This window comes from Paroedura picta, chromosome 10, assembly GCF_049243985.1.
Source record: "Paroedura picta isolate Pp20150507F chromosome 10, Ppicta_v3.0, whole genome shotgun sequence".
NCBI lineage: Eukaryota > Metazoa > Chordata > Lepidosauria > Squamata > Gekkonidae > Paroedura > Paroedura picta.
The window spans coordinates 35,060,135-35,085,685 of record NC_135378.1 but is presented as its reverse complement, the minus strand read 5'-3'; the positions used below and the strand labels follow the sequence as shown (position 1 = coordinate 35,085,685).

At 40.7% G+C, this 25,551-nt stretch overlaps 1 protein-coding gene across 19 annotated transcripts in view; it reads right to left on the bottom strand.

The window, feature by feature from the left end:
• LOC143819938 (uncharacterized) overlaps positions 1-25,551 on the bottom strand; it is a 226,884-nt gene that overhangs the window by 155,537 nt on the left and 45,796 nt on the right. For 7 of the 19 annotated variants that reach the window (XR_013225166.1, XM_077302141.1, XM_077302137.1 and 4 more), the window contains exon 4: positions 15,236-15,293. The exons of 7 other annotated variants lie outside the window; for them this stretch is intronic. Coding sequence is in view for 8 of the 12 variants with exons in the window: in XM_077302141.1 (XP_077158256.1) it covers positions 15,236-15,266 (31 nt within the window). In the remaining 4 variants the exon portion in view is untranslated. Of the gene's footprint in view, positions 1-15,235; positions 15,294-18,912; positions 18,961-23,704; positions 24,496-25,551 lie in introns of those variants that run through there. 5 more of the 19 variants (XM_077302142.1, XM_077302136.1, XR_013225168.1 and 2 more) reach the window with 4 other exon arrangements.

The window sequence follows — 25,551 nt, the reverse complement described above, 5'->3', positions numbered from 1 at the left end:
TAAAAAGCACTATGTATCTATGATTGTATCACATCAGATTGCATCTATGATTAGATGCATAGGCGTTTAAGCAGAGAACTATTAATTTTTTAAAAAATTGGCGGCATCACGGGCCTTTAAAAAAAGGAAAAAGGGGATTGGCTGCCTGGCTTAATTGACAGGCTGAAGAGAGCCATGTATAAACTGTATTGCTCTTTTCTGCCATTTCCAGCAGTGCTCAAAGATGGTAAGAAGCACAAAAAGGGGGCAGACTACAACAAGACAGCAAAAAGATAAGGAATGGCCAGGAGGCGTGATAATATTTAGTGCTATGCCATTCACTATTTTCAGTGATGTGCAGAATACTCTAAGGTCCAGATTCAAATAAATGCTCAGGAAGACAATGGGGAGGGGTTTTTATTTTATAAACATAAAAGAAACCAAATGAATGTGTGCAATAAGGTAGGGCAAAAAGAAAGTTACAGAATGGAGAAGCATAAAACAGTAAAGAAACCACAAGAACCTAGAGAACCTGCCTGCCTAAGAAGGAGAAATAAATCTTTTAAAGCCAAGGAAACATAAGCAGCCTGGTCCTGAAGATAAGGGGGATGGGGGCGGGATCAAAGAAGCTGCTTTTGGAGCTGAAACTGATGGGGGGGGGGAGTGCAGTAAGAGGTCTCTGGGGAGTGCAGGAGTGTAGTATCATGAACATAGGACACCTCAGCTTTGCTGCAGTCTGACAGAAGTTTTTATTTGGGGCTACAAAACTTTGTGCTGAAAAGGGAATTTGTTATACCTTTTTATCATTCTTTCAGGAAGTGCTTGAATCTTCCTGTTCAGTCACTGAGATATTGGACTGCTGCTTATTGTTTTGGAAATCTGTGTTGCCACTTAAAATGAAGTTACCTGGGAAATTATCGGTGTCCTTGGAGAAAATGTCCCTCAATTAAATCCCTCAGGGTGAGCTTTTGCATGACTGAGGGAGGAGCTGCCCTGCATTCTTTTCCTCCTTCACTCATTGCTCTTTGATACCACTTAAAATCAAGCTCCTTTTATCTATCCTAGATCCACACTGAGGTGTACAACAGGAGGAACAAACCATGACTAAATGCGGGTCACTGAGTGTTGAAGCTCTCAAGGGCATCAGCATCCAAACGTACTGGCCTTCGGACAGGACAGGCCCTTCACAGAGCACGTTGAAATCACTCAAGGAGGACACACCAGCTTTTATTCTGAATGTTGGAAGCAGCAAGTCTGAGAACAAGAGTGAAAGAAACCTCTTTCCCTCTCAGTCTGAGGCATGTGGAAGCGTGATGAGTATCTGCCAAACTCACACAGGACAACTATAGCTGATCCTCTCTGGAATAAATTATCCTTAGGTCTTTTATAGACTTTTCCCCATAGAAGAAGCATCCCCCCACCCATTACACTGTCTGCACACTGTTTGTTTTACATTCCCTTCTTTCACAGCTGCAAATAAGGCCCTGCCAGGCTCGAAGATTTATCGGTTTCCAAATGATACTGGTTTTCAGCTGCCAAAGCCCATTAATCACCTGAGCATCTTGACTTGATCTCATCTAGGATTGTGAACCCACATCAGATTGTATTTGCTTAGAGTTCATCCATTACATGTTTCCCTGTTCTAAGGGCCTCACTAACACATGTACTGTATTCCATTAATTTAAATGAGGAATATACAAGTGAGAATGTAAAAGGTGGCTGCTTTCTCCATATTAATTATGCCAGTTTAAAGAACGACGAATCTTTCAGTTATTATTTATGATGACAACTTTCCGCAGCTCTCTAGCTCTGAAACAGAAGCTGAGGTCCTTCAGTGACAGAAATTAATTTTAGTTCACTGAAGAACACTACGATTTCCCTTAGCTCATCCTCCTTAAAATCATTCCCCAGTTTATTTGATATCTTTTAAAAATTACATATCTCAAAAGCATCTGACACCCCTTATATAATGTAGCATAAGTGGTTAATTTCATCTCGTTTCTCTGTGGTTAACACCAAGGTGTGCAGAGAGCAAGGAAAACACTAGAACATTTATTAACATAATGCATGGAAACCAATATTGACTGCATCTGGTTTCTAAATTCAAACTACTCCTAATTTGTGTGCGCCTACCTCAGAAATTATCAGTACGATGCTCAGCCCATTAAGTTAGCTACATCTGGCTCATGAATAAAAATAACTATCATTGAAGTGACATCGAATGGAAAATTCAGGATGCACCTGAAATTAATTTTGAAACAACATTAAGCAACCCTGATAGGAAAGCATTGCTGTGATGGATAGCTAAAGAAGTTCTCATCTTTTCAGCTCCCATTGGGCCCCTCTGCTGCTTTCTTTGATGGGAACAATGGGAGGTCTCGGCACACCATCAAAGATACACCCATCTGCCAGCAGTCATAAGAAATCATTCTGATCAGACCAAATCTAGAGGGGAAAGTGGAAACCTGAATGGATCCGGTATACTGAGTGACCACCTTAGTATGTAGCCTTGGGTTTTCAATGAATTACAACTTATGCCAAGATTCAAATGGGTAGCCATGTTGGTCTGAAGTAGCAAAATAAAATCAGAGTCCAGTAGCACCTTTAAGACCAACAAAGATTTATTCAAGGCGTGAGCTTTCGAGTGCAAGCACTCTTCATCAGCCTAAGAACTCCCTACATGACAGTGGGAATATGTCAAGACAACAGATCAATTCCTCTAGAAGAAATGGCAGATCCAGAAGGCAGGCTGCATGGCATCACATCCCACTGAGCTTGCTCCCCTCAGTAGGCACTTCCTCTGGCCTCCAGAAATTTCCCAAGCTACAATTCATTCTGGACATGCATAAAGATGCCTAGATTCACAATGAAACATTTCGGTGTATGCCAAAACTTCTCTGATGCTGCAAATGAACAAGATCTTGTACTGGTGAGCCATCAGTATGTGGTCCACAAATATTTACAGGTCATGCTTGACTCCACCTTGTATCCTAATGTTCTCTAATAAAGTTTTGAAAAATTAGTTTGCTGAAGATTGCTCCAGAAAATTTCGGGGGAGGGGTACAGTCATTCCATATCCTCCAAGACACTCTAGAAATTTCCTTGAACCTCTGATGTAAAGACTAAAGTGGTGTAGACTTAATGAAGCCTGCCTGTTGATGCTGCGGAGAGGTGGGCTCAAGGGAGACATGCGCCTGGGGCTGCTGGGGCTGCTGGGAAAGCAGGCACGGCATGAGTCACACTGTGCTTATTTGAGGCCTGGGGGTGGGCTCACAGTGTCCTGATAAAGAGTGCCATGTGTCTGAGGTCACTCCATTTTCCCTGTGGCAGCCGAGTGGAGCAGCTTCCCATCCACCCACCCTGTTATATATTGGTTGCATTGAGTTGTTCCAGATAAGGTCATGTTGGCTGGGGTGGCAGGCTTTCTTGTATGTATCCATCACAGCTGGGTGGTATGGTTTTGATATGGAATGGAGCCAGTTTTGGAGGGAGTTCAATCAGGAGCATCGAACTCCCCATGTTCCGGGACCTCCATAAGAGGTGGCAGGCTGCAAGCAGGGCTGACCCAGTGGGGGAAGGCAAATGGGCTTGCAGGGCCAGATGGCCTGGTGTGGGTCCAGAGGAGATCTGTGCCTCTCTTTGGCACCCCAGGTGGGTACACCTCCCTTGGATGAAACCCAGTGGCAAGTGGACCCCGCATTCCCAGAGTTGCTCCCAGTTGTTGCTCCCGGGTTGCTCCCAGTGAACCACTGTGGTCAGGGTTCTTATGATCAGCTGATCACATGTGCAGGCTCCCTCTCCCATACCGGGCCAAAACTCTGATATGCCAGTAAAGCTGTGATCTTGTTTTAAGCCAACCAAAATGTGGTTCATGTCATACTTAGCCCAGCATCCCCTCCTCCAATTCAACAGAAATGATAGGGATTCCTAAAGAATCACCTGGAAATGATCTTGCATTCTCAAACTCACCACCCCCAAAGTGGCATCATTTTTGGATGATATTGTCAGAATCCCTATTATCTCTATGGTCTTTGGCAGAGAGATCCGGAGGCTTCCTAGAGTACAACTATCAATGCAGCGCTATTCTCACCCCACCCCACTCCTCAATTCATGAGACAAGAGATAGAGTCAAGAGTAGAATTGTTAACTCTGGCTTGGAAGTTCCTGGAGTTTTGGAGCCAGAGCCTAGAGGTGATGGAATGGGGTGGGGGGAGAGAAAGGGCTTTGGGGACGTGATATGATTTTTATTTCTCAAAAACTCCACAGTATACCATAGAACCTGACCTCCAAACCTGCCATTTCTTCCAGAGAAACTGATCTCTGTATTTTTTAGATCAACTGTAACTCAGGGAGATCTCCAAGCCCCAGCTGGAGGCTGGTAATGCTAGTCAAGGGGGAACTGTGACTCCATCACAGGTATGCAAATGGCAAACCTATTAGAACCTTAATACTTGAGGTGGTGTTCTTATGCCAGAAGCCACACAGGCACTCAAGCTACAGTTCTAGTGGAGCCCAAGGTCGAGTCCTCTATCTTGCATTCCCTAAGACTTTCAATGTGAATAACACCTCCCTACTTTACACAAGAAACCTCTGGTGATTTTAGAAGCAGGTGCAGAACCTGTCAGATACAATGGGGCCTGGGCCAGCCCCATCAGCTTGTCATCATGTCAAGCCACAAACAAAATTAGGCCTACTGAGTTCTAGATTTCAATTTGAGTAGCTTAAGGGGAAAGGCAATTAATAGGTCCCAGAGCTCTGGAGACCCTCTCACTGCAGACAGATCCAACCCAAACATCACATGAAATTGTCATATGATCTATTCAGCTCAATGGGTCCCTAGGGTAACCACGAGGTACTTTAGAATTCATTTCCTTCACATACCCCCACTCTTCCCTGCTTCATTAGTAGCTCAATATTTCATACCTCCTGCAACTTAATCATCAAAATATTATGTCTCTGTCTTTTGGTTAATTTCCAAACTCCTATTTTCCCACATACTTAGCAAGTCCCTTGTTGTAGAATCTCCCCATCCTTGTCTATGGGTTGACTCATGCTTTCATGACTGATATGAGACACTTGTTCTCCCAAGCAAATAAGTCAACATGTCCCTGACATGGAGTTATAACACTGGCGAAAATGTAATCTGCTAATATTCTACTTGCTCTGGGTATTAAATGAGGCAGAGGCTGCCCTAAAAGAAAATTGGTGAGCCAGCTTGGTGTAGTGATAAAAAGTGGTGGCCTCTACTCTGGAAAACCAAATTTGATTCCCCACTTCTCCTCCACATGTAGCCAACTGGGTGACCTTGGGCCAGACAATTCTCAGAGCTCTCTCAGCCTCACAGGATGTCTGTTGTGGGAAGAGGAGGGGTAGGTGATTGTAGGCCACTTTGAGACTCCTCTTCTTCATCATTCTGTCCTTTCTAAACTTGCTCTCCTAATTTCCCTTATCATCTGTGTTGCCACAGTAACAAGAAGAAAGGGCTATGCAGTTTAAAGAGCACCTAAAGGAAATGGTTTTTCATGAGACAAGAATGTATCCAAGTGACTAGGATTAAAAACCAGAAGGGCTCGATGTTGATGAGATGCTAGGATAACTCAATTGTGGAAGGAATGCAGGTGAGTTTGAAAAAGTAGCTCCTTTTTGTTCCCTTCAATGTTAAGGTTGATTGAAAAGCACAGGGGGAGAAAGTGTTCTGTATTTTTCCATTTTAAATCCATTTTTTAAATGTTTTTAGCATTCATCACAATATTCTTGGTTAGAGCGTCTTGTAACCTACTTCAGCTCATAAGTTATATATTATGGCCTGCCAGCCATCCTGTTTTGGATGTCCTAGGCAGGCAGCAAAAATGGGAAGTTTATCAAGATCCTGGTAAGCTCCTGTACACTGCTGGTAGGTTGTATTCAGCCCAGTGGGTCAAGAGCTGTTCAAGCCCGTAGTGCTTTCCTTCAGACAGGAACACAAAATGGTTGAAAGCATACTGTGCGAAAACACTTGCCTCCCGCAAAAAATGCTCATGCAGAACGAACAAATGAAACCTTCCAGTAGGGAGAATTTGTGTAACATGAGTCCTAATCTCAAAAACATCTATGGTCAATGATACTGCTGATGAACTAATCAATTGTTTCAGGCTTGCTTGCCATCACTGAAAGAGTACACAGACTTACATTAAAGTTAAGAAGACAGGGATGATAGCTGTGTGTGTGGGGGGGGGGAATCCCTGATAACTGACATTTGTGTGGACAGAACCATATTTCTAAGGAAAACAGCAATAAGCACACACTGTATGAGCTACTTCCAAGGGGTTTGAGCACCCTTAAACAGGAGACAAAGACATTCATAATTAAAGGCTCAGGGCCTCCGCTGGCTGAGAAAATAAAGGAAGTCAAAGCCTACAGAAATGCAATTTATTTCAGAACAACTATTTTCTACCCCACTACCACCACCACGCACACACTTGATCTAGATTGTAACACTGAAATAATGAGCATTCAAACCAGCTATTCTGGGAGAGTGTTTGAATTAGTATGTACAGTTACACAATATTAAGTAATAATGCTACTCAAGGAAAACAATGAATTGGGGGTACAATTTATCCATTCAAAACCCTTAAATCACACAGAGCAGCCACCAGAAACACATGAAGTACCATATTGTTGTAGGGTGCTACAGATATACTGAGCATATAATTTTACCTACTATATTTTATTATATTATAAGTTTAAGCAAAGGTGAAGGGCCTTTAAGCAATACAATTGCCATCCCAATAAATGTCACTGGAGAAAATGAAGATTGACTCATAAATCATTCTTCTCCAACCACTTTTCATGATCTGGGACCAGAATGTCTACCAAGAAAATGCAATCCTAAACAGCATTACACACTTTTGACTTCAATGGATTTAGCAGCTATAAGATAATGTTGCTTATAACTGTCCAGTTAATTAGGCTTGTGCTTGTGGCATTGGATATAGGTTAGCATGATCTAAATGTATATACCTGTTTAAATGTGGTGACTCAAGCAACTGCCATGTATAAAATATTTCTATTTTGCATATTAAAATGAGGTTGAATCATCAGGGCAGGGCCAATCGATGGAGAAGAAAAGGAGAGCCAATTTGCCTGGATCTCATACTCCGGGGAGAGAGGCCCCTGTCATTTAGACACATGTTTTGATGACATTCACTGGCAGAACTGCTCCACTGACCCACAGGCACTGTTCCACAGACCTTAATCCTAAGAATTCTTGCCTCTGAGTGAGCATGAATAGATCTCCATAGGATTCTCAGTAGATTTGTTTAGAATTGCTCCTTTAGAGATCTCCTCATTATTCAGTACCCCCCCTTGACTCCCCCCCCCAATATATATGCAGGTGATAATATAAAATTGCTATCAACCAGAAGTGTTGTTGCAGGGTCACGGTGTAGATTTGCTTAGTCAACCCTTTATATGCTGCAGTTGTTTGCATATGCAGAAGACCTATAACAATTATATATTTCTCAAATTTTAGAAATCATGGGTTGACACATTTTTAAATCTAAATAGTTGAATACCAGGATCCCAGCAGTGTATATGTTTGACAGTATGAAGTAACTAACCGGCAGTTATGCCTGATTATCCTGAATAATTATATGGTATGAATGCTATAATTAGAAATGCTTATTATAGAATGTGCTGATCATTTTCAGCATGGGAACTAATTGAATTAGAGGGTGGGAGAGTGGCGGGTGGGTCTGGTTCTAAGCTCAGTTCAATATGTCCTGGGTTGTCCTAAATTTGTTTCTGGATACATTATCAGTGGAGGCATGTCTAGGCTGAGAAACCAGGTTGGGAGAGTTCCTGTCTTCCAAGCAGATGTGATGGTTTTTTTTTTTTTTTATGGCAAGCTGGAGCCTCCCCATTACAGCAGATGCCTGGGCCATTGAGAGCTGAAATATGTAACAGCCATTTTAATGCTCCTAAATCTTAATATTGAGACTTGATGACAGTATATAATCCAATTGTACTTCAGCATATGTATTTTAAGGCACTGACATGTGGGGATGTGTAGTCAAACTGAAGATTTAAAAAAATCCTTTGTGTTTAAAGGAACACTGAGATTTGAAAACAATACAATCCAGGAAGTTTAAATGTGGTACTTCCTATTGAATATGAGCATTAGATATCATCAAAGCAAAGAAATATGAAAGAGGAGCTGTATTAGCAGGTGCTCTGCAACACTGGTATCTGACTATATCTATACATAGGAAATATGGTAAAATTAGTGTAAAACACATACACTCTCTTCAAAACTGCCCACTCATGTAACTTGCACATCAGTTTAGGACCCATTATGCACGGGGGTTTTAGCGCACATTCGGGGTGGAATGGTGGCGACTAAAATCACCAATAACGCATGGTGCCGGCTGCAACCGGCCGCAGCTTCGGTGCATGCCGCCGAAAAAGCTGCGTTCGCGAAACACGGAAGAAAGCGCAGCTTCCGGGTGACCGGGGCGCAACCAGAAGCGGTGCCTGGATCGCCGTGTGCATAATCAGTTACTCTGAGTTTTGCCGCCGTCGCGCCCCACCCCGTGCATAACCTGTGTGCGTCGCGTCTTCCCCCTCCGCGTTTTCCATGTGACCCGAAATCGCCGTTTCGGCGGCTGTGCATAATGGGCCTAGCAGATGACTCTGAAAATTAAAAGTTGGACCAATGACAACCTTGTCATTTATTCATGTCTGGCAGCAGACCAAATGATTATGTTACATAAAAAGTCTTGACATGTATTTCCTTCCAACAAAAGGTATAAATAGTAGGTTAAATTTTTTAATTATAATTTCCTGATAATATAATGGATAAATAACATATATAATGCAGAGGATAAATATATCTGGTGGATATATAATAAGGATTTAGAACTGGAGCAAATGACCTGGAATTAAGTATATATTATATATGTTCAACCCTTTGAGAAAGAGAGCCTCCTATTGCAAAGAGTCTTTGCCTTGATTCCAAAATCATGTCTACCCATATTTTGGTGCTGCTTGAACAAGTGCAGCAGGTGCTGCATGATGGGCTCATGGAACCTACCTTCCAGGTCCTGTGCACTAAAAGCTAAGTCTTTGCTTTCATACAGAATTGTTTTACCGAAGTTTGACCCTAGTTTACAAGGTTAAACAGAAGTACTGGTTCCTATTTTGGATACCTTGCCATGACAGAGGAAGTAACACATTCGTTCTTGACCCACAGAAGGAGGATAGAGGAGAAAGGATTTGGTAGGAGGCAATTATTGATGGTAGCAAGCTAGCAGTCACTGATATCCATTTAATCTAAGTTTATTATCCTTTCTCTACAGATACTTAAAACCTGGGAACAGCTAGGGACTTGAATATTTGGACATGAGGTAAAAGTCTCTTGCCCTGTGTTAAGCAGTCTCCTCAAACGGGACCAGATCAAATTCTGTTTCTTTAGTATGTTTTTTTTCTCTTATTGTATTATTATGTCACAAACCCCAAGAGGATGCAAAAAACACACTGAGGCATCTCATTGAGAAACATCCAAACATTGTTTAATTGGAGTCCACAGGTGTCTATAGGTGTTTTCACTGCTAAGAACAATTTTTCAGTTCAAACCCAGGGTTCATATAGACAATCCCCTTCCTGCCTCCCCTCACACATTTTGTGCGCCAAAGCACTTTCACACAACACAGTTCCTTATCTTCAGAGTGATCCTAGAACAGAGTGTTAACACTCTGGTACCAATATGCTGGCACAGCCATTTGGCCTTCAAAGAAAAAAGACAAACATAAACACTGCAAAGAAAGAGAACGTCCTGTGAACATACTGATAGGGCCAGGGTGGTCAGATTGGCTAACCTCCCCTGAACAGCAAAACTGGGGTCTGGAAAAAGCAGACATGTAGCCCAACAACGGCAAGAGTGGGGGGCTACATGACATATTGTATTGTGCCATTTTTGTGAGCCATTTTAGGTCCCTTTGGGGAGAAAAGTGTACACCATAAATAAATCCCATGATTGAACAAGGTTTGTTCATGGAGCATCAACCCACACTTTGGTGTTATTATTGCACAAAGTCCACACATCCTGTATCTCAGATTTTTCATACAAGTATCATTATCTGACCAATGTCCATGCTTTTAACCATCCAATCACTCAAAGAGGGACTTTTGGAGTATCTCCAGTTCCTAGCAAGAACCACTAAGGATAGCAGTTAATTTATTTGAAAGATATTTGAAAATAATTTGCAACTCAGGACAAGTTGATGACTTTGCCTGCATTCATTTTATGATTTACTTGTTGCACTACAATGAACTCCATTAACTTCATTTATTCATATCACTGATATATGGGCAGGAGAAACATTCACCAAATGATAAATGGACAAGACCTGGGATGTTTTCATCAACACGAATTGGCTCCAGCTGACCAGGGTCATGATACAATTGCTGAAGGCTAAACCAGAGCCCATCCGAGAGAATGAGGTGTGACATGCCTTTATCCTTTCCTTGATCCCTATCCCGTACTCTAATTGTGTGAGCTGGACTTGGGCTATGGTAACTTAGAAGACTTCAGATAACTTTTCTGGAGTTTTTGCAAAAAGGAAATTATAAAGGAAGGCTCCATAGTTCAATCCCACTAAAGCAAAGTCTGCTGAATCTATTTATAAAAGCTAACTCATACAAGAGTTTCTTTTTTCCATTTTCAGCATAAGGATCCAATTTTTGCAAGTTTGATATTTTTGCAAATCCAGCAAGGAAACAATATAATGGAATTCATTTCCATGAGCTATAGACCACAGCTAATCCATAAGATCTTGTCCAAGCTACCTTAAAAGCCTTATAAATACAAAATAGCACTTTTGCAAAATATTCCATGCTTGTTGTCCTTTGTTGCAAGTAAGTATATAAAGTAAACAACCAAGCAAAACTTAACCATGTACCCCAAATGCATATGCAGAAAATTCTCCCCCCTCCAGATACTAGATATAAATGATTAACCCACAAGTGAAAAGGAAGCAGAGTAAAACTATCTCTAGTAATCCAAGGTTTAGGTTGGGAGAATTTTCAGTATAGTGATGGTAGTAGTACTGCTTGCTCACTGTTTAATATAATTCTATTGTATTTTAACTTTCTGATATTTTATCAGCTATTTCCAATTTGAATTTAATTAAAATCATGCACAAGATCCCAAGACAAAAGACATGTCAAGTGAAGTATGATCTCACAATGGAAGCTTAGTATAAATACAGAAAGTGAAGCATGGAATCACCATAGAACACAGTATAAGATTTACTGATATGGTTCTGGGCTAAGGAGTTAAACTGGCTAGCTGCAGTGTAGACATTTATTTATTTAGAATATTTCTATCCCATACTCTCACTATAAGGTCACATACATTAAATCCATAAAATTAATAGCAAAACAATAAAAGGCAACAACATAAAATCAATAAAAGTATTAAAAACATTGCAAGGGTTTATTGAAGAATAAAATACATTATTTCTAAAGTCAGATTTGATTTATAAAAGCCAGTAGAAATTAAATGAAATCTGAGTCATAATCAATTTAAGAAAATCCAGAAATTAAGCAGGGAGAATCAAAATAATAAAACACACGGGGAATTTTTTAAAAGATGTTGCTCGTTGCCTACAGGCAGCACATGTGAACCAACCAGAAAAATCTGTGGACCATGATAGTAAAAGCCCTTCATTCACTAGCAGTGAGGGATACACTCTTTGTCTGGCATTCAAGGTCATCAGCATTTGTCATCTTATTTTATTTAAGTGATGATTTGCACTGTAGTGAAGAATATTCACCTTCATTATCCAGTTTTGGTGTGATTAAGAGATTAGATATAAATTTAGAATGGTACCTCTTGACTAATCAGTGTGATTATTCAGAAAGTTGCCATTTAATATAAAACCCCTTTTCCAATGACTGAACATTTACAAAACTACACTTAAATGATAAGAACGGTATGGTCTGAAGAATAAGATTAAAATGAAGTACCTCCAATGTCATTCAATTTACACAGTTTTCTTCCATATTGCTGATCGGTTTAAACATTTATTAGGTCATACACAAATGGAAATCTTTTTTACATGCAGACAGTGTAACGAGTATATTTTAAATAAAATATGATTCTGAGTATTAAAATTATCTTAAAAGTGCATTGTTTGAGCGTGTAGTGGAAAGTGATATTAACACTGGCCCCCACACTGACTGGCCCCCACACTAGAGTAACTTAGAGTTGCACTGGTGTAAGAGGCATTTATGCCAAGGCAGGGCACAAGTGGCATTATGCCATGCATTTCCCCCAGCTCAGCTACACTGCAGCCACATGCTGGCAGAGTTAAAGTATGAGCAATCGTACCAGCATAAGTAGGGGTATTCATGGGGATTTGGTGCCAGTTAGGTGGCTCTCAAAGTATTCTCAGCATGGGAACACTTCCCAGAACAGGTGCAAAATTATGCCACAAACAATACCAATGCAGCTCATTCTTGGCCATAGTAAATTCTAATTTATCTCCTCACACAGAGAGTTCTAGTCACACCCATCACTCCTCAGTCTCAGCTGTTCAGTGGGCTCTGCTGTGTGGCCTTGTTCAAACTGGGTTATTTAGCAGATCCCAAGCTGGGCCTGTGGGGAGAATTTTCATGGCTGGATCAGCTCCTGCGCAGTCTGGTCTAAACCCCAGTCATGTTGACAGGGAGACGGTAAGTTGCAAGGTGTTTTCAGTGGCTTTGCCACTGCTTTTTTCCCTCCATGTGTTTCAGGTTGGGTCTGCTGGACCTGAAAAATTTAGATTTCCAAATATCTGCAAGTACTTGGGTTTGGCTTTTTTTCGGGAATCATGAAAAAAAATGATCCAATAGACCAGAACCAAAAAATAACAGGGGGAGGAATTGCATACCCCTTCCTAGCACTGCTGGGCAAGTAACTGAAAGAAACACACCACACAAAGAGCAAAGTCTACACTCCGTGGCAGTCCTCTCCTGAATTTCAGCCCCCATAGGTATATCAGCTTGTTCTCTGGGATCCAAAGGGTCAGCCATGTATAAACAAGTAAGCAAGGCAGCCCTTTTCCAACCCCCATTTCTCTTCCTTATCTAATAACAGTGGCAATATGCCACACTGATCACAACATCGCCCACTCCCAAACCCAGATGCATATGGACCCAGTCTTCTAAGCAGGTAGGTATGCTGGGTGACACACAAAGCAGTTACCAGGGAAGAGAGGTGAATGTCATGGCAGTGCATAGACTGCTTGCCCTTATCAGCTGGCAGTGCTTCTCCAGGACAAAACACAGGGGTGAATGGGGAGCCCCACTGACCTTAGTACAGAGCGATTCCCCTTTCCTTGCAGGTACAGAATTCCCTGCTGCTGCTATAAAAGTGTGCTTCCTGATACATAGAGGTCCTGACAGGACACTGACTCAGCTGTGGATGGTCTGGATTCTGCTCCTGGGGGGTACCTTGTAGCATTGGAGTGCCAGATGGGATAGCAGTTTACCACACAGTGGTCCCATGGGACAAATGCACTATAAGCTGTCAACAAGTAATTTAGGCGGTTGTTCCACCATGTGTTTCCCCCATATGCAGGTGCCAATCCAACAGGGAAATCCATAACCCCAAAGGCAGAGCCAAAACTCCACGATGTGCCCTCTCTGTAAGCTAGCTGGCAGGAGCACGCAGAAATGTCCTGCTTCCTGGCCTTTTTCCCCCCATACCTTTCAGGGAGGCACCCATAGTGCCAAAGGAACAAGTGGGTTTCCTCATTTAAATTAATGGGATCCAGTTACTTTTTGCTCATAGGATGCCTTATCAGACCCGCTTCCCCAAACAAAATGGAAAAAAATGACATTGGCAAGGAGAGAAAGACATTGTTTCACACTTCCCTTTGTAGTTTGCACCCTGACCATGTTCTTTCTCCATGTACTGTCAAAACTCTCTCAAATCAGAAGGTTCCCCTGAATCCTAACTTTTTAAAAAAGATTTATCCTCCACATTCAGAAGGGCCCTAGGCAATTTCCTACTCCATGATAATTTCTCTAATATGCTCCTGGCAAGATAGAAATTGTCAGATTGTTTCCCATTATTACATTAGGTTAGAGTGCTTCTCACCAAGACATGTGTGGAAAGGTTGGGAGAGTTTGGTTTGTTTAGCTTGGAGAGGAGATGACTGTGAGGGGATCTGATAACCATCTTCAAGTATTTAAAAGGCTGCCATCTAGAGGATGGAGCAGAGTTGTTCTTTCTTGCCCCAGAGGGATGGACCAGAAACAATGGGATGAAATTAATTCAAAAGAAATTCCGCCTAAACATCAGGAAGAAGTTCCTAATAGTTAGAGCGGTTTCTCAGTGGAACAGCCTTCCTCAGGAGGTGGTGGGTTCTCCATCTTGGGAAATTTTTAAACAGAGGCTGGATAGCCATCTGACAGAGGCTGATTCTACGAAGGTTCAAGGAGGTGGCAGGTGACTGTGGATGAATGATAGGGTTGTGAGTGTCCTGCATATGCAAGGAGTTGGACTAGAAGACTCAAAAGGTACCTTCCAAATCTATAATTCTATGATTCCATAATTCTATGATCTCATCCCCCCCCTAGTTTTATTCCATGAAAAAGACAATAGAAATGTATATGATCGGTTGAAATATAGTACTTGAAAACAGCCGGCCATTTTTCAGAAAGAATACTGTTTCTATTAAAGCTATCATTGATAATAAGAATGCTGAGAATATCTGGTAGACAGAACATTAAAGTAGTTTAAAGAGATATTAAGGTGATGTCAAACAGAAAACAGCAGAGATAAGGCTTCTAAAGCAATACAGTAATAAATCATACTATATATATATATATATATATATATATATATATATATTAAATGAGTGGGTGGGGATGGAAAGAATCCTCTCTGCAACATTACTTGCCTTGTAGAGAAAATGTAAGGATGAGAAATCTTTAAAATTATCAGCAAAACCAATAATTATCTCCAAACAGGAGGTTTACCTTATAGCATTTGTCCCTGAACAAGAATGACCCCTTTAGTCCAAAAAATTGCCATCGCCTTTCAATGCAATAGCAGATATGCAGCAATTACTGATAATGTCATACTGGCTAGTGTCATACTGTCATGAGACCAATGGAGGGAGTCATCTCAAGTGGTGGATTTTGAAGGGCAGCAGCCCCACATCATGACAGCCTGTCTCATACCAGCTTCCTGAAAATAACCAATTTCACCTACAACACCTAGGCATACCATTTGCTGGGGGCAGTGGACAAACTCCCATTCTTAGACCCACGGGGACTCTTCTCTCCTGCAGAAGAAAAAATGCAGGGTAGGTAGATGGATCTATATAATCTAAATTTCATTGATCAGTCTTTGCTGAACAAATTATATGATCTACAAATTAAGTTGCAGTAACTCCTAATTATTTATTCATTTCTAAAATGTATATCCCACATACCTAGCCAACAGAGCTCTTACCACAGCTTTAAAATGATAACAACTGCTATAAAACCGCAATGTAGAAAATTGTACTACCAAGCAATAAACAACCAGAAGATACTCATAAACACCTAACAATGAAATCTTTGCAACTGAATAATCTTTGCAACTGAAATGTCACACTGAATAAACAGTGCAGGCCTCTGCAGTTTAACTCTGGTCTGACCATTGATTTCAAGGAGTTTATACTTTGCATAGGATTGCATTGAAAACCTTATACAGGTTAGGAATGAGATGACCTGGTAAGCCTCCATATTACCATGGTAGAAATCTGGTCACTCAAATAACCTGGTCACACAAAAGTCATCATCTGGTGATTTGAAAGACTGCACAAGAGGAGTGTATTTGACTCATTCCCTAGGGTACTATTATGGAAAAAGCTGAGGACACTGGGAATAGATATTCATTTACTTTTCCTGCTAAGAAAGTTACATGTTGACACCATATATCAAGTGAAGCTTACTTCTAATGGCCAACCATTGCCCTATTTTCCAACCTTAAAAGGGTTGGCTGCAGAGGAGAGGGCACACAGTAATGGGTTTAAACTTCAAGTACAACAATATAGGCTAGATATCAGGAAAAAAAAATCAGTCAGAGTAGTTCAGCAGTGGAATAGGCTGCCTAAGGAGGTGGTGAACTCCCCCTCACTGGCAGTCTTCAAGCAAAGGTTGGATGCACACTTTTCTTGGATGATTTAGGACGCTTAGGGCTGATCCTGCGTAGAGCAGGGAGTTGGAATAGATGGCCTGTATGGCCCCTTCCAATTCTATGATTCTATGAACCAAAGGATACTGCATCTTTTCAATCCATTCCTGAGTGACATCTTCTACAAATGGGCATTCACCTAAATTAGGTCTTTTAAAGACCCCTGTTTTGCTGTATTCCTGCACTAGAGTTGGCCTTCAAAGATATTTAAAATCTTATTACCCATCCTGTCAACAGAAATGGTTATCAGTTGACTGGCAGGATGGCATTAGGCCAATAAAGAGGTGAGACATGTTTCTTTGGTAAAGTAAAGGCCGCAGCTTTATTAACTGCATAAACAGGGTTGGGCCTGGCACAAGGTTAGAGCAATCCCCTGTTCAGCTGTCCAGCTGCTAACTTGGGCTCTATGGGTGTCCTGGGTCCCTCTCCCTTCCAGCTGGAAGGGTGGATCCCTTGCTCCTTGATGCCCTCCTTAGGAAGGAGACTGGTTAAATGGTTGGTGGGCACCCACCTCATCCAACCATTCCATCCTCCTGGCTCCAAGCCCGTGACCTTCCCAGCCAGGGAAGACCATGCTTGGTAGTAGCCAGTCTCTTACTGAGACCCCCACTCCAGGATCCCAGAACACAAAATGGTCCCTGACCAAAAACTCCACCTCGTGCCCCTTTATTCTACAGCTGTGACAAATATAAATTCCAAAACCGAAAACCATAATGATCGGTTTGATGGGCGGGTTTTTGTCAAGATAGCTCCAGTGGCAGAAGAGGTCACCTTGCAGAACAGACACCTTGCAGCCTATTCTGCTCCCAGGTATCTGCCGCCTGCAAGTTCCTCCTGGATGGGATGGATGCAGCCATGTCTCTTTTGGCCTGCCCAGCTGCCACACCAACTGCGGCCTTTGTAAAATCGAAAGGTATGGTCTTTTGAAAGAGTTGGTATCCTAATAAATGGCATATTGGAGATAGGGTCATAGAAAAGGTTAGAAAAATGAGATACTTAGGAATTTCCCTTTATTACAACATTAAATGGTCGCTACACAGAAATGGGATGATAAATTTAACCAAATGTCCCTCTGTCCAAATTAAACATTTTTTTTTTGCTTGGTGGCAATTAAAGAGCCCTAGCGCTTGTAAAAGAGTTTAACACAAAAAATCTCATCCTAATTTTTTGCATGGGATCACTTTACGGGTCACAGGATATAATAAAAATATGGAAGATGTGCAGGCTTCTTTCTATTGCTAGATACTGGGGATCCCAAACTGTTTCCTATTTGTCTGCTTGTGCTGAATTGGAGCAATAACTTCTTATGATAAGGGTCTGGATTCTGACATTCAAATACTGGCTGAAAATCCACTTTAAGACAGATGTGGAAAGTTTATTGTGACACCTAATGAAAGACCAACACAGTACCATTTTGTCTAATCATTAAAAGGAGACTCATGGACCAAAAATATATATTTAAAAATACCCCTCTTGTCCTTTTGTGTGTTGTCTGCCAACTAGGCTTACAAAATCAACATGGGTAATGCCTCATTACTGTTATAATCATGACAACCCTCTCCATTGCAGATCTTTCATTTTGGCCCATTTAAATGTTTTCCCTTGCAAAGTACTCCCTGGAAGATTTCAATAAATTTTCTTTCATGAGAGGTTCTGCCCTTGTGGTTTGAACACCCCTGATACTACCCATGACATAATTCTTGAGTGCACTCTTTTGAATGATCCCCTTAGTAAATTTTTATTAGACCTTATACAGACTAGGAATCGATGATTAAATGCCTACTGAGGGACTTTGACTCTGAAACTTCTCTTAATGCTTCAAAATTCCTTGTAAAAATTTTCAAGATTAAATCTAAAGTTTCTTAAATTGTTCCTTTTTATGTACGTATTGTTGTCCACTTTATCTAGTGTGATTGCCTTACTTTATATCTGGCTAATTCTTATTGATTGTGTTTACTGTGTTTATTAATGGCTGTCGTCTGTAGCCCTACTGAGCGTTCTTTTTAATTGATATGCCAATAAAAGTTGGATTGATTGACTGATTGACCTTATAAAGGTTAAGAATGAGATGACCTGGAAAGCCTCCATTTTACCATGATGGAAACCCAGGTGTCATTCCCTGAAATTTTGATAACCTAGCCACACAAAAGTCATCACCTGAGGATTTGAAATAATGCACAGGAGATGTTCCCAGTAGCATGCAAAGCCCAAGCAGTTAAGTGTTTTAAAGGTTTGAAATAGGCTTAGAAACAAAATGGTAAGCCATACAGGACTTTCAGTGGAGACCCCTGTCATGTGCATAAGGGTTCCAGTTCTCATACCAGTCTTCTCCTAAATAGGATGAAGGAAAAGAGGGGAGGTTCTTCTTGTCACTGGTGTTGAGTGTCCAAAACAAACAAGTAATCCCATCATTTAAACAAAAACATCATGTGCTTCTTGCTTGCTGTAAAATTAGTCTTCTAAAAAGTCACTCTCCAAGTGTGAGGGGAATAGCAGTGACATTTCTTTTTAAAATTGAATTTGAGCATTGGGGAAGTGTATCTGTCATTTTGATTAATACTGTTTGTGTTTGCATGTAGCACCAAATCATTTACTGAGGTTAGAGTCACAACGAGGATGATAATTGTGCATGCAAACAACATCTGCTGCAAGGTATGCTGATTCCTGGAAAAATGTGGCAAAATTCTTGAAGTCTCTTTGATCCTATTGACATCTGCACTCACCTGTGGCCCCTTGAGGATATTTCAGTAAGAGTTAGGAAGTCCAGCCTACTGAAAGAAAACCAAACAAATGGTCTGCAGCACTCCATGAAGCAATTTTTACCCCACCCATCCTTTAAGGAAGAACCCTGGTTTTCACCCATATTTTATCCTCATACTAGTACCCCCTATAGCAAACGAAGTTAGACTGAGCATACCCAGAGATATATTCATTTCTGAAAGCCTTCTCCAAAAGACATGCTCTGCCCTCTGAATTACAATCTAGAATGGCCAGACATGCCAGGGAGAAGTTAACAGGGAAAAGCAAAGGAAAGAAGAACAATTTTCCTGCAATTTGTAGAGCCAAGCTAGAACCTTATATTTGGATGTACTTTTTATTTTCATTTGCAGGAACAATTTTAGAAAAATTTCAGAAACATGAAAAATTGGGCTTTCCAGACCAACAATTTGGTATAGGGGATAGCCTATTCCATTCGCTCAAAACCAGGCCTGGCAAGATGGCTGAATATGAAAACCCAATGCATACTGCCATGAAGCTTGCTGGGTAAATAGTTGGACCAATTTCACATACCAGCAACCCTAATATTGGGAAGGGAGAGCTGTGTATGTTGCCTAGAGGTCCTCAGCAGGATTAAAAAAATCTATTAAATATAAATATTGAAATGGTAAAATTATCCTATCAGTGCACAATCTCAGGGAACTGTTGGAGGTGGCATCTGGGAGGGAGAATCATTGTTGATCCTCTGATGAGATTTCCATGTGAACACCTGCCACAGTGACATCACTGCCCCTGCTTTCAATAATATAAAATTTTCTCCAATCTCTATGGTAAATACCATAAAGATTGGGTCAATTTCTAGAACATCACCAGGTAAAGTGTGACGTTGTTTTCCCTCCATTTTCCTCCTGTTCATTGGATTGAGAGCAAGTAATGTATCATACAAACAGGAATTTGCCTACCTCAGATGGGCATCTCAGAACCCTAGTTAAACCCTTCTAAACCAAATGAAAATAGGCTTTGAAGGAAATAACTCTGTTTTAGGATGGTATTTATGGCTCTAATGGCCAGTAGCAGAGGCATCCTTTCAGTTCATAGTTGGAACAGAGCATTTTTTGCCGGGGGGGGGGGCTTCTTTTGTCAACAGCTGGGGCCATGTTGGTCTCCCGTTTGCCATGGTGTTTTCCTGGGAGCGAAGGGTACAAACAGGAGGATAGGCAATCTTCAGGTGGGGCATATAGGGTTCTCTTAATTACAACAAATCTACAGACGACAAAGATCAATTTCCCTGGAGAAATTGGCTGGTTTTGGAGGTTGGACTCTATGGCATTGTAGAGGTAATATTAACCTTTTCTTGTTGAGGTTGCAAGCTAACTGAGAATTCAAGTGCTTTAAAACTGCCAATGAACTGTCAGTGAACTTTGCTTAAAGTTACCTTCATCTGGATAGTTAATTGAAGCTGTTACAGAAAAGTTAGATTAATTGTGTTTCATAGATATCAGATGTTACTCATTTTTACATGCCGATTGGCTTATTTGCTTTTGTATTCATTCTCTCATATTTAGTTAAAAACCAATCAGTTATCTCAGTAATAATCACATGATTCCAATAGACTAGATTTAGAAAAAGATAAGATTGATTTCCCCCCTATAAATATGGACTACAGTGTCAAGCATATCAGATTTTTTTCTGGATGGGCATCTCAGAAGAAGACTAGGTGAGATTTCTGGCTGTTTAACTTGGGTTTTTTGATAATCCCTAAAAGCAGTGCAACAAAAAAGTGAAACCTGACTTGCTTCTCTTCTCAACAAAAGACAAACATTTTTACAGGTTGTCTGCCTTGCTGGTTAAAATTCAAAGAATTTAATTTTATTCTTTTATATTATCTGAATTAAAAGTTGATAATCATCCTTTAAGAAAGAGACCCTGGAGAACTCTGCTCCTGAATGGTTTACAGAGACAAAGCCTTTGGAAAGTGTTTAGTTCAGATCCTCTCATTGGATGTGGGAGGGAATATCTCTCATTATATCCAACTGAGGTCCCTTCCCTTCACAAACTGCACCATCCCTACAATCCACTCTGAAATCCCCAGTTATTTTCCAACCTGGAGTTGGCAACCCTAATTTGAACCCTGATTTCCCTGATCCTAGGTTCTCACTTTAATAATGACTAGGGATGGGCACAAGCTTCATTCTTGTGGTTCAGTTTATAGTTTGTGTTCCAGCCATTATCAATCATGTGGTTGGTTTACTATGTGACCCAGTTTGTATCAGTTCGGGGAGACATTTGAAGTTTAAATCCTTACTTGCTGGTCCTTGTGAAAAGTTGCAAAGAGCAGAAAGCAGGGTTAAAATGGCTCTGAGCCATTTAAATCAAGCAGCTGTTTTTCACAAAAGAGTCATCAACAGCCATGAAGTGCATCAAAATGTATGGAAGTTCGTGGTGTTTCTTCAGTTTGCAAATATCGCTTTGTGAAAAACCAACTGGACAACATTTGTGATGAAATTTAATTCATCAGCCAGTTCATGCCTAGCCATAATAATGACACTCCCCTGGCTCTGTGTTTCATAGAGCTGAGATAAAATGTCTAGACTTTTCTAAATCTGAACCTTCACACAAAAGCAGAGGAAGAAGCGTCACGGACATGCTCTGTTTTATGACTGTCAGACTCACTGCATCAAATTGAGTGTTTCTGGGCTTCAGTATTCTATTACTGAATTGATGCATGATTGTTGCCTAAACACCACATTGTTCCTTGATCTAATCTCAGCTCATCAAATTGCCATTGCTATTCATGATAAGCCTTGTGCTGCTATATTGTTATATTGATTCCTTTCATTTCATATAGGAGTTTTTCTGTAAATTGCTAGACAAGGCAAGACATGGATAATTTTCAATTTAGTGTATTAACCCAAAGTTAGATGTACTTTGTCTAGGGGAAAGATGCTTTTCTACGAAATTGCTGTATGCATTGTATATAAGAGATGCTATAAATCTAACAGTGAAAGATTTAATTCAAGTTCCTCATTTAAAATTCTGATTTTTTTTTAAATTTAAGCTCCTGATTTTTCTAAGATTCATGACGTAAAAGAAGGGGTCAGACATGGTGCTATATTCTACTGCAGTCTTTTTCAACCTTTTAACCATGGAGGAGCCCCTTACATTTTCCAGGCTTTGAGGAGTCCTGGAACTGAACCAGAAGTGTGTCCAAGTTCTTTAAGAAAGGACATAGGAGAAAGGTTAGGGAACCCCTGGGGAGCTCTCACAGAGCTTCAGGGAGCCCAAGCCAGGGAGCCCTAATCTATTGTCTTTTCATGGGATGGAGATGAGTTCACCTCAGCTATTTCCTAATACTCCCTTTGGTAAAACGTGTCCTCTTCCATGTATCATTAGCAAAGCATATGCTTGGCATACAGATGGTCCATGGGTAAGCCCTAAGAACCAGTCTTGCCTGAGACCTACTGTCTGCTGAAATTGACGTCATTGAACCAGATGGAGAAATGCTGTCTCAGGTGCCTATACACTGATATAATGCCTATGCATAAGCTGGATAACAGGACTAAGGTTGAGTTGAAAAGCATATGGAATAGAGTGGGGTCCCCAGTGCTGAACCAATGGGGCTCCTCTCCATAACATAGCCAAAGTTTATGAAAGGTCAAGATATAAGGTACACTAGAATCAATGTTAGATGTAACTACGAATTATTACATGCCCTGATCTCATTCTTGGAATACTATCTGCCTTTTTGTAGGAAAGTCTGTCTAAAAGCCATACCTTCTTTTGAAGATTCATTAAATATCTTTTTTTTTAATTTCAAGGAAGCATTACCTAGGATTCTTGAAAGATGTTGAGATGTCAACATCTCATGCCTATATACCACCTTATGCTCCACAACAGGAAACATAAAATGATATATCATTTGCTTATGTTGCTCTTAAGGTGAGCAGAAATTTCAGGCAGTCCTTGAGCAGTATCCATTTTATCAGACCCAGCAGTGGAAAACATGATACCTGAGAGCCATACTTGTCAGCATAACCCAGATGGATGTCCATCCCAGTCCTACCTCTTCTAGAAAATGGGATGGCTGGCATTTCCAAACGTTACCTATCATTCTTTCTTTCCCATATATATAGTGCCATTCTCTGCACTGGGAACAAGAAATATTATATTGTGTGCTTGTGCTACGCTTACAGGAATTTGGATTGGACTCCTGGAGCTCTCCCTGCTTCTCTAATCCATGATTGCTGGCTATGATAGAGCTAGGCTTCCCAAAACTGGTCCTTATGTGGCTTTTCTTACATTATTTCCGTACACAGTTAGAATTTTTGCTTGGGAATTTAGATCACAAAGAGATACCCTCCTAGCTATCCCAACAGTTAAAGACACTCACTTGGCATGAACACAAGAGAGGGCCTTTTCCATAGTAGCCCCATGATAATGGAATAACCTCCCCATGGAGGTGCACCTGGCCCCCTCACTGGCAATCTTCAGTGGGAATTTGAAACAGTTTTATAAAGGACTCCACTTTGATTGCTTTAATCTTTATTATTGGCTGGCCTATTTGGAGTTTTTAAATTGTGACTTTATGGGTTTTATAATTGCTGTTGATATTATGCTTTTAATGTTTTATTTATTGTAAACCACACTGAGTTCCATAAGGGAGAAAGACAGCTAATAAATGTTGTAAATAAGTAATTACTGGGAAAATGGATACTGGATTAGATGAGTGGGCATCTGAAATAGAGAGGTCTCACAACTAGTTTGTCACACATGCATATTGTTTTACTTTTGCAGTTTTATTCCTGATTGCATCCCTAACAAATTATCCTGTACAGTTAGGAATTATTTACAACAGTTATTTTTGGCCTATTCCTTTATATAAAATTAAAATAGTCCAATAGTCACCAGATATCAAAATGTTCCACCTGCTCAACTTAGACGTGATCTCAACTATGACAAAGGTAGATAGGCCTTGGTGGGTGAGGGTCAAGAAAAGAGGCAGGAATAATAACTAGATGAAAGCAGAGGAAGCTAAAAGGGGACTGTCCCAGCTACCAGATGAGAGGCAAGTCCCAGCAACCACAGAGTCTCATAGCAAGGATTTTCAAGTCACAGTCCAATACCAAAATCCAGAGCCAGTTAATCCAAATACAATCAGAAGGCAGTCTGAGGTCAGATTACATTTTCCAGAGGCAGGGTCCAAAGGATAGTGTAATAGTCAAGGAACAAGCTAGTCGAACAACTGGCGGGCCCATTAACAGACAAGTTGATCCCACATCATTAGAGCTGGGGTACAAGTGGGAGATGAACATCTGTGTACACTACACCCAACAGTTTGTGAGTTCTCTTGATTCCACATACATTTTTTTAAAGAAGTTTTCAATAGGAATTCTTTTCCCATCCATTTCCAACAAATATGAGTGATTTTGCCTGGGTATGAAGATGACCGGATGAAATGTATGGCTGGATGCTAGGAATGATGTAGTCTGCTCATCTCTCCCCTTCTGTTCCTACAATTCAGAAGCAATGATAACACTGCAGGTTTTTCAGTATTCTTTTTGTGAACTTGGAAATGAGATCTGACGGCACTATCAACAGGAGAAGAGTTGTTATACCAAGATTGCACAGCTATTTAAAAAGATAATAAAAAGAGTAAATAAAACAGAAAACTCTCCATGCCGCTGGCTTAGCCTGAGACATAGGATGGATCTGAGCTGCATGCATCATATCACCTCCAATATTGAAGTGCTTTTTAACATCAATATAAAATATTATTTTGATGACATTAATGCCTGTTACATTCTTTAGTGTTCTTTGCCTATTCAGTAATGGAATATTTACTGTTCTTGAACTGTGCTGATTTAGAAGGGCTGTGGCATAAGCTGTCCTATTTATAGACCAATTCCACATGGAGGCGTAAAACACACACTGCCTTCTGCTTGCAAACGTGTAATAGGAAACCACACAATTGTACACTTCCTGATGGGAGACCCTCCCGCATTATCCCACTGTCTCATCATGGTTTTTTGCATCCCAACAAGGTGGTGGAGAAGCAGGAAGAATGGACAATCAGAAGTCTTTTCCCCAGCTCCTCGGGTTGTCAATCAATGAAAGCCGCCAATTCCTTCACAGAGGTTGTCTTGCAGACTCAAACTTCCTCCCCCATCCCAAGGCCCACATTTAATTTTAAAAAAACACACACACTTCCACATTGCTATGGGGAAATGCCACAAGAGTAAAACATTTTTAAAAACTTGTATTTCCACATTGTTTCAGGATCACACCACAACAATAAAACATTTCCTTAAATCCCTTTTCAGGATTCTTTGTAAAATAGTCTCTTTATGTTTGGGTAGATTTGGGTTAGGCTGGCTATAGTATATGGACATCAATGATTTTTTTTTTAATGTTAAAGATTTAAAACAGAGAGCACAGATGTAAAGCTAATAGGGAGAGGCCTGCTGCATCATACATCCCCCCTCTTTCCCTGTTCATACCTCACCACCAGAAAACACAAACGGGAATGTGTTTTAGCTTCCCAATCCCAATATTATCATGCACACTGAAGAGAACATTTGATTTGAAGAAGGGCATGTCACTTTGCGGTCCTGTAGCCATTAAAAAAAAATTAAATCAGGAAATGC